Source organism: Symphalangus syndactylus, chromosome X (genome assembly GCF_028878055.3).
Source record: "Symphalangus syndactylus isolate Jambi chromosome X, NHGRI_mSymSyn1-v2.1_pri, whole genome shotgun sequence".
Taxonomy (NCBI): Eukaryota; Metazoa; Chordata; class Mammalia; order Primates; family Hylobatidae; genus Symphalangus; species Symphalangus syndactylus.
Window position 1 is genome coordinate 33,937,898 of NC_072447.2, and position 14,537 is coordinate 33,952,434.

Consider the following 14,537-nt stretch of genomic DNA (forward strand, 5'->3'; position numbering starts at 1 on the left):
ATACGAATCCCAACACTCTGGAGGACCATGCTCAAATGGGATACTGAATAAGGATCTGCTAAATGAGTCAAGAAAATGCTTGGCAGGGCATGGTGGCTCACACCTGTAATCCCAGTATTCTGAGAGGCCAAGGTGGGAGGATCACTTGATGCCAGAAGTTCAAGACCAGCCTGGGCAATATGGCAAAACCCCACCTCCACTAAAAATACAAAAATTAGCCATGTGTGGTGGTGTGCACCTATAGTCCCAGCTAGTCAGGAGGCTGAGGTGGGAGGATCACTTGAGCCTAGATCGACACTACAGTAAGCCGTGAACATGCCACTGCACTCCAGCCTGGGCAACAGAGTGCAACCCATCTCAAAAAAAAAAAAAAGAAAGAAAATGCTTAAGGTAGGCTTTCTGACAGTGGTAACATGGACAGCAAGGCATGTGGGTATAAAAGTGGGATTCCTGACCGGGTGTGGTGGCTCACGCCTGGAATCCCAGCACTTTGGGAGGCCGAGGCAGACGGATCACCTGAGGTAGGGAGTTCGAGACCAGCCTGACCAACATGGAGAAACCCCATCTCTACTAAAAATACAAAATTAGCCAGGCGTGGTGGTGCATGCCTGTAATCACAGCTACTCGGGAGGCTGAGGCAGGAAAATCGCTGAACCTGGGAGGTGGAGGTTGCGGTGAGCCGAGATCACATCATTGCACTCCAGCCTGGACAACAAGAGCAAAACTCCATCTCAAAAAAAAAAAAAAATGGGATTCCACAAAATTACCCAATTCCATCTGGGGACACATTATTCTTACACTAAATAGGACATGCATAAAGCCACTTTCAAAAGTGCACACCTATGCCAATATGATTATTATTACTTAAAGATGCATTTTCAGCTTTTAGAAATCTCTACAGAGTCCTGGTTATTGTTTAACTCCACTGCATCCACCTACTGAATTTTCAATAATAGGCCTAAAACATTTCCAGTGGGTGAAGACTTGAAAATAGACTCAGCCATCTGAAAGAATAGAAGTTTCTTTTTCTGCCAAATGTGACAGCTACAAGTAGCGCAGCCCCAGCCACTCCTGCTACATCCTTTCTGCCCTAGGTAGAACAAGCATCTCTCAAGAGCATGCCTTCCCCTCCCTGGAAGTGCTCCAGCTGAAATTAGAGGACACCTGAGCAGGTGAGCGCAGGCAATTGAGGCCCAGAGGAGAGGACCCATTCCCTCACCCAGTGACCAGCACTGCGGCACACTCACTGGCCACTGTGCTAAACAATTTCCAGCATTCTCTGGTTTAATCCTCTGAACAGGCCGATGAGGTAGTCGGGTTCTCAAAAGGAAACAGATGGCCCACTCGAATTAGGGTAATCTCGGGTGGGATTAATAGACTTTCACAGGGTGGGTGAGGTATAAAGAAAGCCCAAGGTGGTAGCCCGGGACTTGAAACAAGGAAGCCCCCAGACCTGAAGGAATGAGGAGAGAGGGGTAAGGAGGAAGGTGAGCCTGATTGGAGCAGCCACCCATCCCGTGAGGGACATGGCCAGCCCAAAATCCACATGAGCAGGGAGCTGGCGGGATAACTGCCTCCCCCCGCCCCACAATCTCACTCGCCTCCCTCCCTCCCTGCCATCTCCCACCAGGGCTTCCCTTGAGCCAAAGCCCATGGGAAGCCACAGGACAGGAGCCTGCTGCCATGCCCACACTGGCCTAGCCCAAAGCAGAGCAGGTGGGGCAATGCGGAGACCTTCTGGTCAAGACATCGCCTCCATTTCACAGCAAGGAGTCCTCTCCGAGCAGGGGGAGGGTCAGGTTCCAGCTCTTGCGTGGGCAGTTCCTGCACTGCATTTCCCTGCCCTGGTTCCCTCCACAGTCACTGACAGCGCGCCAGCCCTATGCTATGAGCAAATTCCATAGGCTTTCTCAGTGCCTTCCAACTCAGTTCTCTGAATCTGTAGATTTGTAGTTTAAAATCAGGTGACACTAGGCCAACAAGACACATTAAAGGTGTTCAAAATACGACCTACCCTCAAAACTGGAGCTGATGCTGCAGTCCCTTCTCCTTCCCAGGCTCCTCCTCTCTCTTTCCCATGGTCCTCCTCTCCTTCCCACGGTCCTCCTCTCCTTCCCACAGTCCTCCCTCCTTCCCAGGGCCCTCCTCCCTCTTTCCCACCGTCCTCCTTGCCTTCCCACATTCTTCCTTCCTTCCCAGTGTCCCCCTACCTCTTTCCCATGGTCTTTCTCCCCTTCCCACAGTCCTCCTTCCTTACCAGGGTCCTCCTCTGTCTTTCCCACAGTCTTCCGCCCCTTCCCACAGTCCTCCTTCCTTCCCAGGGTCCTCCTCCCTCTTTCAGACAGTCCTCCTCACCTTCCCAGGGTCCTCCTCTCTCTTTCCCATGATCCTTCACCCCTTCCCATGGTCCTCCTTCCTAGGGTCCTCCTCTCTCTTTCCCACCATCTACCTCGCCTTCCCACAGTCCTCCTTCCTTCCCAGGGCCCTCCTTTCTCTTCCCCACAGTCCCGCTCACTTTCCCACAATCTTGCTATCCTGCCCACAGTCTTCCCTCCTTCCCAGGGTCTTCTCTCTTTCCCACAGTCCCCTTTTGTCATTCCTTCCTCCTTCCATCTTCACTCTAACCACTGCCCCTTTTATCTAGAAAAACCCTCTTTCCACACTAGAATGCAGCTCAACTTCAGGGATGCTCCTTTCCTAAAACTGGGGTCTTTGTTTGGATATGCAAAAGAACTCCCATTCACACCTCAACAGAGTCTGTGGTGGCCCAGATGCAGCACTTTCCCACTCTTAAAATGGGAGAGAGTGGCTGGATTCAAGTGTAGTAGGCCAGTGGGGGGAAAGCCTATATTCCTACAACTCCAGAAAGCAATGTTTAGTAGCATATTCCCTACAAAATTCTCCCCAGCCTTCTCACACCAAAGAGAAAAGAAAACAGAAATGCTAGCAGGATCACCCTGAGACAAGACCCTAAAGAAAGATTTAAATAGGTTCCTATTCATTTTCGACTCTGAAAGGGTAGTGACTGGAAGTCCAGTGTCCATCACACATTTTTCATCAACAACCACTTGTCATAAAAAAACCCCTCCCACCCAGCCCTCAGGGCTCCTTTGGCGGGGGTCACCTGCTTCTCTGGGCCCAAGGTTCCCCAGACTACCTGCCTCCCTGTATCGAAGGCACAGTCCTCTTAAGTATTATCTGGTAACACAGAGACTACAGCCGGGGACCTGGGGACTTCTGCATGCAGGTCTTCCCACTGAGGACAATCCATTCTTCTGAGAACAATCCATTCTTCTCCAGTATGAGATAGAAAGTTTATGGCACGGGGACTTTTAGACCTAGTTAATATTTCCCATGAGGAACAGCCTCCAAGTGATCCTTTTCTACCCAACAATTCAAAGTATTACTTACAACTGTGTGGTAATTTATTAATATGAATGAGTTACATTTTTATAATCAACCTGTAGATGACTTCTCCAAAAGGCATAATTTTCAAAACATTACTGAAGAAGTAAGTCTTGTTTAATGCTTCATGGACATAAAGGGGTAAAGGAAAATAATATTGCTCCTATCAAAAAGGCAGTATGAGCCGGGCGTGGTGGCTCACACCTGTAATCCCAGCACTTTGGGAAGCTGAGGTGGGTGGATCACTTGAGGTCAGGAGTTTGAGACCAGCCTGGCCAATATGGTGAAACCCCATTTCTACTTAAAAAAAATACAAAAATTAGTTGGGCGTGGTGGCACATGCCTGTAATCTCAGCTACTTGGGAGGCTGAGGCATGAGAATCATTTGAACCTGGGAGGTGGAGGTTGCAGTGAGCTGAGATCGAGATCATGCCACTGCACTCCAACCTGGGCAACAGAGCAAGAGTCTGTCTCAAAAAAAAAAAAAAGGCAACATGAATACAAAGGTGGAAAACATTGCATAATTTGAATTCTATATTCATTCATTCATTGAAAGCATTCCATAATTTGGATTCTACATTTATTTGTTTGTTTATTTATTTAGAGACAGGGAGTGCTCTGGCGTGATCATGGCTCATTGTAGTATCAACCTCCCGGGCTCAAGTGATCTTCCCACCACAGCCTCCCAAGTAGCTGAGACTACAGGTGCACATCACCATGCCTGGCTAATTTTTTTATTTTATTTTTGTAGAGACAGGGATCTCCCTATATTGCGCAGGCTGGTCTCAAACTCCTGGGCTCAAGTGACCCTCCTGCCTCAACCTCCCAAAGTGCTGGGATTATAGGCATGAGCCACCATGTCTGGCTGAATTCTACATTTAATTTGTTATTTAAGTGGTCAAAACTGAGTTTTACCTCCATTTTGCAAGGAATAAAGTAAAATTCTTCTAAACTCCCAAAGCAAACAAACAAGTACATACAACAATTTAACAAGCTTTACTATTTTTTTTTTGAGACAGTCTCACTCTCTTGCCCAGGCTGGAGTGCAGTGGCACAATCTCAGCTCACTGCAACCTCTGCCTCCCAAGTTCAAATGATTCTCCTGCCTCAGCCTCCCAAGTAGCTGGGACTACAGGCACATGCCACCACACCTGGCTAATTTTTTATTTTTTTTTTAGTAGAGATGGGGTTTCACCATATTGGCCAGGCTGATCTCAAACTCCTGACCTCAAGTGATCCGCCCACCTCAGTCTCCCAGAATGCTGGGATTACAGGCGTGAGCCACTGCGCCCAGCCTTAGCATATCCTAAGAAGTGATACACAGTGGAAAGAGATCATCCTGAGCCTTAAAAAAGCAATTTCAAAACAAGTATCCCAGATACCAAGGGCAAAACTATACATGCTTCTCTTGATATCACATAGGAGGTCAAGCCATTCCCTAATAGAGTTCATGCAATTCATCCTCAAGCGCCCCCATAGCCTTTGGTCAGCAGAGCCCACACAGGAGACAGGAAAAGGGTTTTGCTTTGTACTCACTCTTACAAAGTTGTCAGGGAACAAACCTCTCCTGCCGTTGATCTGTCCCTCCCACCAGCCTCCATCCTCCTTCCTGATGTTGGTGATGATTTCACCCACGCTGATCGTCAGCTCATCATCGTGCTGGGCCTGGTAGTCAAACTCCACTATGGCCTCCACTGGAAGGAACAGGGAAAACAGAGTAATTTAGGTCAGATGTTGGAGAAGGCTAAGGTCCAGTATCCCTTGAAGGCCAGTAAAGTAACATTAAAGGGACTTCCCCTCTACAAATATTCAAAATAACAGGGCCACACACAGTAACCCAATTTTGGTTAACCTGAAGCCTATAGCACAGAAACCACAAAGTGCTGGTCCGTGGTCAGGCACAGGCAGGGTGGCCTACAGGTCTTGGGGCCAGCAGGCGCTTCAGAGGGGAAGCTGCATGATGACAGCCAGCTAACAACATTTGCCCCACCCAGAGGGTGTCCAGCATTGTCCTCCGAGCTCAGAGTACAGACAACAGATGTCAGTTTGACTTCTGGGTCTCCCATCCCCCGCCAATACTACATGATGCTAACCTCTCTGGGTCTCAGTTGTACAAAATGTCAAAGCTAATAATCCCCATCTGATATGGTTTGGCTGTGTCCCCACCCAAATCTCACCTTGAATTGTAGTTCCCATAATCCCCAAGTGTTGTGGGAGGGACCCAGTGGGAGGTAATTGAACTATGAGGGCAGTTACCCTCATGCTGTTCTTGTGATAGTGAGTGAGTTCTCACGAGATCTGATGGTTTTATAAGGGACTTTTCCCCCTTTTGTTTGGCATTTCTCCTTCCTGCCACCATGTGAAGAAGGATGTGTTTGCTTTCCCTTCTGTCATGATTGTTAAGTTTCCTGAGGCCTCCCCAGCCATACTGAACTGAGTCCATTAAACCTCTTTCCTTTATAAATTACCTAATCTTGGGTATGTCTTTATTAGCAGCACGAGAACAGACTAATACACCATCCTACAGAGGTAACACCCATCTTGCAGTGACAACACGTGTAAAGACAGCTGGTATAGAGGGCCTGGCTGGCCAAGCCAATGTCTCAGACCGCCTACATCAGAACCACAACTGCCCTCTCAACAGATGAGCTCTTACACATCAATTCCATGTTACATTGTTTTCCTGATCTATGGCAATCTCTCATACTTGGTAATGAGCAAAGGCAACAGGTAAGAAAGGTGGGTCTTCTCATTGACAAAGTGCCAATGCAAATTAGCAGCATTAACCAATCCAAAAATTAGTTAACTTATGCAATTCATTTAGACTGGGCTTCTCCTCATGACCACCTCAATATGAACCAATTTCATAACCCTTTTTTTTTTTTTTTTTTGAGATGGAGTCTCACTCTGTCACCCAGGCTGGACCGCAGTGGCGCAATCTCAGCTTACCGCAACCTCCACCTCCCACGTTCAAGCGATTCTCCTTGAATGCATGCCACCCCACCCAGCTAATTTTTGTATTTTTAGTAGAGACAGGGTTTCACCATGTTGGCCAGGCTGGTCTTGAACTCCTGACCTCAGATGATTTGCCCGCCTCGGCTTCCCAAAGTGCTGGGATTACAGGCGTGAGCCACCGTGCCCAGCCACTTTTTCCTTTTTTATTTGCAGATCCATATGAATGAATGAATGAATGAATGGCAAATGAATGAATACAAGGATAGCAAAAATTAGATAAAACCCCAAGTGGTGAATTAGCAATTCAGAAATTATGATAAAATAATGGAAGAGGAAAAGTTAAATGAGCTCTGTAAAGCATTCATATACTAAAATTAACTCAAAATAGTTCACAGACCTAAGTGTAAGAGCTAAAATTGTAAAACTTTTTATAAGAATGGATAGAAGAAAATCTTAATGACCTTAGGTTTGGCAAAGATTTCTTAAATAGGAGACAAAAAGCACAAATGAGTAAAAAAACAACAACAAAAACAACAAAAAAAACCAACTTCAATACACTGAGATAGGTTTTAAGCATCCATTGAGATGATAGGAGAAAAAAATTACAATGTCTATTCATTTTGTTTTAACTTCAAAAAAGTAATAATTCAACTTCTCTATTGTTCCATTGACAGAATGACACAGGCTCCTTCACCCAGTCTCCAGGACACACAGTCAGGGATCCTTCAAGGGGCAGGAAGCAGCCAGAGGGACAGTGGAATCAAGGAGTACCACCAGAGCAAGCACCAGCATTCCATGTGATGCTAACTTCTCTAGGTCTCAGTTGTATGTCAAAGCTAATAATTCCCATCTGATATGGTTTGACTGTGTCCCCACCACGGTGTGCCCTGCAGTTCTCTGGTGCCTCCTGGTAAAGCCTCCTTATGGCTATGACCCCTTCTTGCTGAAATCACCCTCACAAAGTGGGTCAGCTGCTTGAAAAGATTTGTGTAAAGAAAGTAGGAGCTGTAGACAACACGAGGCCAAGTGCCAAGAAAATGGTAGAGCTGGCCGGGCATGGTGGCTCATGCCTGTAATCCCAGCACTTTGGGAGGCCGAGGCCGGCGGATCACGAGATCAGGAGTTTGAGACCAGCCTAGCCAACATGATGAAGCCCTGTCTCTACTAAAAATACAAAAATTAGCCGGGCTTGGTGGCGGGTGCTTGTAATCCCAGCTACTCCGGAGGCTGAGGCAAGACAATCGCTTGAAACCGGAAGGCGGAGGTTGCGGTGAGCCAAGATCATGCCACTGTACTCCAGCCTGGGGGAAAGAGCGAAACTTTAACTCAAAAAAAAAAAAGAAAAAGAAAAGAAAAAAAAGAAAGAAAGAAAATGGTAGAGTTGCCACTTCAGCTTCTGCTGGGAGCTCTTTGCCCGCCACATGGGGAAGACACATCAGATCTTACGGGGAGATGGCCCCCAAACTCTCAGTTATCAAGATCATTTGTAATATGGGTTTCTTTCCACCCTTGACATTGGTGTAAGTGTGGAATCATCAGGATTAGCAAGATATTTTAAAACTATGTACCTGAACCATGAAGAAAATGTCTTCATTTTTCCACCAATGTCTAAAGTCATACAATACTCAATTTTATGTGTTTCAAAAGTTTGTTAAGCCTAATAATAACAGTGTAGGAGCTTCTCTGGGGTTTTCTTGATCTTTAATTAGTACAGGAATATATGTACACAATCTATACATAATTAAGAAGATACTAAAAAAAAACAATTTTTTTTTTTTTTTAGACAGGGTCTGGCTCTGTTGCCCAGGCTGGAGTGCAGTGGCACCATCTCAGCTCACTGCAACCTCCGTCTCCCAGGCTCAAGTGTTCCTCCCATCTCAGCCTCCCAAGTAGCTGGGACTACAGATGCACACCACCACACCCAGCTAATTTTCGTATTGTTTGTAGAGACAGGATTTCACAGTGTTGGTCAGGCTGACTTCAAATGTTCCGCCTGCCCTGGCCTCCCAAAGTGCTGGGATTACAGGCGTGAGCGACCACCCCGGCCATTGCCCTTTCTTTAAACTTAAGTAATCATGCACAGCCTCCTTGCCTCCTGGCCACAGCTAGGCCCTGACTGCCTCCACATCACCTTCCAAGCTCTTCCAGACCCAAGGCCTCCCTGGCCCCTGCCACTGAGGCAATCCCAAGCTGTGTCTTGTCTTCCCTGTGAGCCCCTGAATGCCTTCTGGGTATAGATCACCCTTAGTTCTGCTGGGGCCCCTATAAGCACCCATGACATGCAGTAGGTGCTCAATAAAGACTTGATCAACTGACCACTCAGCTTGCATTTTATGATAGACCGTTCCCAGCCCAACAAAGGTGCTACTAAAATGTCAAGTGTCAATCACATTTTGCAAATTGAGTCATATTCTTCCATGCACTAAGGGAGCTTGCTATTTAAAAGATCCTGTGGTTAATTCTTTTGTAACATGAATAATTACTTCCTGCTTTACCTTTCCTGTCAAGATGAATTTTTTTTACATATCAGGTTTCTCTAAGAAGAGGAAACCTGTGGCTTTGTTAAGAGCTCATAAATCATGAGGATATGTCTCTCCTACCCACTCTAAGGGCTCTTTCCAGTGCTCTCTGCAAGCCTTTGAAAGGTTTAGAACTTTGCTGTCCAATACAGTGTCACTGCAAATGTGGCTAATGACTACTTGGAATGTGGCTAGTCTGAACTGACGTGAGCCATAAGATACATCCCAAGTTCCAAAGACTTGTTTAGAAAAAAAATAATGTGAAATAGCTCATTATTTTCATATCAATTGCATGGTGAAGTGATGTTTTAGATCTGTTGGGTTAAATAAATATTATTCAAATTAATTTTACCTTTTTAAAATTTTATTAATGTGACTACTAGAACATTTAAAATGACATGTGGCTTGTATCATGTCTCTATAGAACAGAATGGTTTAGGATAATACTTGGCAAACAGGTGGTGAAGATCTTGGATGATACAAACACAGCCAAAATTATATCACAAGAGCCCAGAAGAAAGTCTGTGCCCCCAAAACGCATTTCCTTGCCTTCGAGAGGCTGCAGGTAACTGCAGGAAGGATGAAACACTACCTATGATTTTTTTTTAAGTGGTACCCCTTGAGAAATTACCTCTGGGCATGAGCAGAAAATTAAAATATTAAGCTAAATAAAATACATCAGAGGTGTAATTAGGATAACAGTAAACAAAATCCCATATTTAAAGACACCATAAATTACAAAACTTAAGAACATCTCCCCGTCAGAAAAATACCACCCTCCAGCTGTCTGCTGTGCCAAAAGCCAGCCTCCACAAGTTTGCTACATCTACAGTCACTGAAAAAACCAATGCTACAGTTAACCCCATGTTACAAAAAGAGCCAGGGGAGATAAGAGATCTGCTTAGAAATGCAAAACACTTCACCCTCCCCTATCTCTACCTTCAAACTTGCTGGAATGTCTCCTCCCCCACAGATGAAATGGGTGGTTTTTAACTGTGGGTCGGCTAAGCCAGCTGCCTAGCAGCTTCTCAGGGCCAGTTTCTCACTGTGGCAGTGGTGGTGGCAGTGGTATACCCGTGGCACTGCTCTGTGACCCAGTCTCTCCCTACCTCCCTCTGCTCACTGTCCTTCCTCTCTCCTAGGACCAGTTCACCTCGCTAAAATTTCACACTGACTTACCCCAACTAGACTGCAACCTTCATCCGGGAAAAGCCGTTATCTTTGCCAGGATTCTAAATCCCTCACCTAGCATCCTGTCTGCTTCAATAAATATTTGAATAAACCAGAAAGCATGAAGGAGAATGAAAGTTTCCAATTAATTTCCTCCGCTGTATACACATATACACAATGTCGCAGAGGCCTCAGTGCAGTAAGCTTTAATCATTTCAGAAGTAGAAATGTTACACACTTACTGCTTTTGCACTTATTCTGTTCTGTGAATTCTGAAGAATAAATTTTTAATTTTAGTGTTTTGTTTCAGTCCTCTGAAGAGCATAGAAAATCAAGAAGTAATTTTTTGCCAATAAAGACTTCACCAAAAAAGATAATGAGTGCTGATCATTAGAGATGGGAAGAACATCAGATATCATCTAGTCTATTTTTTTTTTTCCTGAATTTTACAGATGAGGAACTGAGGCCTAGAAGGTTCCATGGCTTAGGCTTAGAGACATTGAGACGTAAGTAATGGCAGCATCAAGCCCAGGGCTACGCTCTCCTAAGTTATGGTCCACTGGAGAGAAGGAAGGATCTAAAAGAGAAAGCAGAGAAACCTGAGACCAGCGAGATACAGACTTTCACACCATTGATGCGGGCAGAGGGGGAGTCTCTTTTTTTCTTTCATGTATAACGTAGTTTCCAGAATACCCAGAAAAAGTTACACCAGTCAGGAACATATAAAAAAAACCTATGTTCAAATCTAAAAAGACAGAAAACTGATCAGTGGCTGCCTAGGGCCGGGGATGGGAACGGGGATGGACTGCAGATGGGTATGAAGAATCTTTCTGGGGTGACGGAAATATTCTCAAATTAAATTGTGGTGAGAGTTATAGGATGCTGTAAATTTACTTGAAAAGTATTAAATTGTACACTTAAAATGGGTGAAATTTTATCCCTCAATACAGCTCTTACAAATAAAAATTGGCCAGGCACAGTGGCTCACACATGTAAGCCCAACACTTTGGGAGGCCGAGGCGGGCAGATCACAAGGTCAGGAGTTCAAGACCAGTCTGACCAACATGGTGAAACCCTGTCTCTACTAAAAATACAAAAATTAGCTGGGTGTGGTGGCATGTGCCTGTAATCCCAGCTGCTCAGGAGGCTGAGGCAGGAGAATAGCTTGAACCCAGGAGGCAGAGGTTGCAGTGAGGTGAGATCATGCCACTGCACTCCAGCCTGGGCGACAGAGCAAGAATCCATCTCAAAAAAATAATAATATTAAAATTAAAAGTCTAAACAATATATATTTAAGAATTTATGGCCAGGTGCGGTGGCTCACGCCTGTAATCCCAGCACTTTGGGAGGCCGAGACGGGCGGATCACGAGGTCAGGAGATCGAGACCATCTTGGCTAACTCGGTGAAACCCTGTTTCTACTAAAAATACAAAAAATCAGCCGGGCGTGTTGGCAGGCGCCTGTAGTCCCAGCTACTCGGGAGGCTGAGGCAGGAGAATGGCGTGAACCCGGGAGGTGGAGCTTGCAGTGAGCTAAGATTGCGCCATTGCACTCCAACCTGGGGGACACAGCGAGACTCCGTATCAAAAAAAAAAAAAAAATTTATTATTGTAGATTTGTGTTCATTGAAGTGGTAGACTGTGTTTGTGCCCTAGCAGAACACTCCCCATGCAGGGAGGGGAACTGTTTGGGGGAACTTCCCCTCCACCATGAGATAGTTTGATGGGCTTGTCCATCAACATGCCCTGCCCTCTGCCAGCCAATGTATGGCATAGGACCCAACTGTGATCAAAGCAATGTGACAAACACTGGAGATGGCTGGAGCAGATTCCCCCACCAGGGCTCTCAGAAGTGAGATCCCTGAAGCTGCCCAGTTGCCATCTTTCTCAGACCTGATCCTCTAGCTTCTCCTTCCACCCTATAAGCTACCCCAGTGCCTTCTGATAAATCCTTTTTGCTACCTTAGTTAAGGAAGAGTTGTTTTCTTTTACTTAAAACCAGAGAACCGTAACAGATACTCATGCATCGACTTTTTTTTTTTTTTTTTTTTTTGAGACGGAGTCTTGCTCTTGTCCCCTAGGCTGGAGTGCGATGCTGTGATCTCGGCTCACTGCAACCTCTGCCTCCCAGGTTCAAGCAATTCTCTTGCCTCAGCCTCCCGAGTAGCTGGGATTACAGGCGCCTGCCACCACGCCCAGCTAATTTTTGTATTTTTTAGTAGAGAAGGGGTTTCACCATGTTGGTCAGGCTGGTCTCGAACTCCTGACCTCAGGCGATCTACCCACCTCGGCCTCCCAAAGTGGTGGGATTGCAGGCGTGAGCCACCATGCCTGGCCATACATCAACTTTACATACACACAGACTCTTCTCTATGCAAGTCTGCACAAGGCCAAGTTCTTACCATCCAGTGCCTTCCCATTAGTGCCAGGGCTGAAGGGTTTGGGGGCCTGAATTTCCCAGGTCAAGGCCACAGGTACTGTGGGGATCTCCGCATACAATAAAGCTGACCTACATACCAGCCACGTTTTCCTTTTGGTGTCTTCACAAACACACCATTAAGGGACACCAACTCAACAAGCAGATAATTCCCAAGACCTGCATCTTAAAAACTGAACATCAGCTTCCCCAACAAAGACAGGCTCAGAACACGGACCCCAGTGACAGACAGTCCCTGGGCCCGAACTCTCTCCCCCGGCAGGAGGCAGCACACCTGCAGCTGGATGGCCTCTGGCAGGATTCAACAATGTCTGTAGCAGGCCCAGTAGCAGCTCAAAGAATTGGGCAGCAGCAGGGAAAGCAGAAAAGAGATGAATCAAGAAAGAAGAGAAAAAACAAACCCGGCTGTGTGAGAGGAAAGAAAGGCCCACCATTGTCTGCCTCAGACACCATTAAGGATACTCTTGTCACTTGCTGCTTTCCACGACGGCCCAAGGAACCTGAGCCTCCCAGCCCATCTCTCCTCTCTTGTCACCTCTAAGCATGAGGTGTGGGAGAAAGCCCAGCAGGCCTGGGAGCAAATTCCAGCTTAGACATTCACTGGCTGTGTGACATGGAGTGAGATTCCTAGCTCGAGCCCACTTTCTTTGTGTTTAAAATCAGAAGATGATCTGTGGCAAGGGTGAGAGGTGATATCTGTAAACTGTATACAGAAGCTGCTCTATTAATGCCAGATGCTAGTCTTGCAGGCCATTATCATGCTATGCTGTGAGGGCTTCCCCCACATGCCCTCCCTACACACACCCTGGAATGGGAGCTCTTAAAGGGCAGATCTGAGCACCCTCTCCTCCTCATCTGGTGTCTGGCACATAGTAGGTGCTCAATAAATGTTGGTGACTGAGTGCACCATACGACGCCAGGAGTGTCCTGAGAAAGTACTGACCTCAAACTATACCTTACCATTCAACGCAAAGAAATGCAGTTACAAATGTGAGCCTTGTTATTTAACTTGAAGGCTAGAGAAAGCTGATGATCAACATGACCAGTTGGCCACAAAACAAGTATACGCCACTGGTCCAGGCCTCTCAAGTTACTGTGATCAGCCTTGATTTCACTCTTATCTTCACCACAACCAATGCCTATATAGCAGAGGGGCATTCAATCAAAGATCAGAATGAGATGCAGGGCCTGGATGGGAAAGCAGTCACAAAAGCTGAGGGCCTTGAGTCCCCTACAACTTGCCTTCTGAAGCCTCTGCCTCACCAGGGGCTGTCCCTGGAACAAAAGCTCAAGGAGCAAAAACAAAGAGTTATCAAATGCTTCCTGAAATTAACCTTTGCAAACCTAACACACAGCTCTTTTAAGAATATGCATTAGAGGCTGGGCGCAGTGGCTCACGCCTGTAATCCCAGCACTTTGGGAGGCCAAGATGGGCAGATCACAAGGTCAGGAGTTCAAGACCAGCCTGGCCAAGATGGTGAAATCCCGTCTCTACCAAAAATACAAAAAAATTAGCCGGCGTGGTGCCGGGAGCCTGTAATCCCAGCTACTCAGGAGGCTGAGGCAGAGAACTGCTTGAACCCGGGAGGCAGAGGTTGCAGTGAGCCAAGACAGCACCACTGCACTCCAGCCTGGGCAACAGAGTGAGACTCCGTCTCAAAAAAAAAAAAAAAAAAAAAAGAATATCCATTAGATAGACTAGATAAAAATAACTTGACCAGAAGAAGACTTTTTAAGTGAAAAAGAAAGAATGGAGAAAGTGGGCAGGTGACTTTGCAGGTTAAAAAACAGGCCGGGCACAGTGGCTCAAGCCTGTAATCCCAGCACCTTCGGGAGGCCGAGGTGGGCAGATCACGACGTCAGGAGATTGAGACCATCCTGGCTAACACGGTGAATCCCTGTCTCTACTAAAAATACAAAAAAATAGCCGGGCGTGGTGGTGGGTGCCTGTAGTCCCAGCTACTCGGGAGGCTGAGGCAGGCGAATGGCATGAACTCAGGAGGCAGAGCTTGCAGTGAGCTGAGATCTCACCACTGCACTCCAGTCTGGGTG

The 14,537-nt window shown here is 46.4% G+C and overlaps 1 protein-coding gene across 11 annotated transcripts in view; it reads right to left on the minus strand.

The window, feature by feature from the left end:
* SH3KBP1 (SH3 domain containing kinase binding protein 1) overlaps positions 1-14,537 on the minus strand; it is a 356,671-nt gene that overhangs the window by 299,649 nt on the left and 42,485 nt on the right. For 6 of the 11 annotated variants that reach the window (XM_055269199.2, XM_055269203.2, XM_055269200.2 and 3 more), the window contains exon 2: positions 4,942-5,099. In XM_055269199.2, coding sequence (XP_055125174.1) covers positions 4,942-5,099 — 158 coding nt within the window. Of the gene's footprint in view, positions 1-2,014; positions 2,089-4,941; positions 5,100-14,537 lie in introns of those variants that run through there. The other 5 variants (XM_055269205.2, XM_055269201.2, XM_055269204.2 and 2 more) reach the window with 3 other exon arrangements.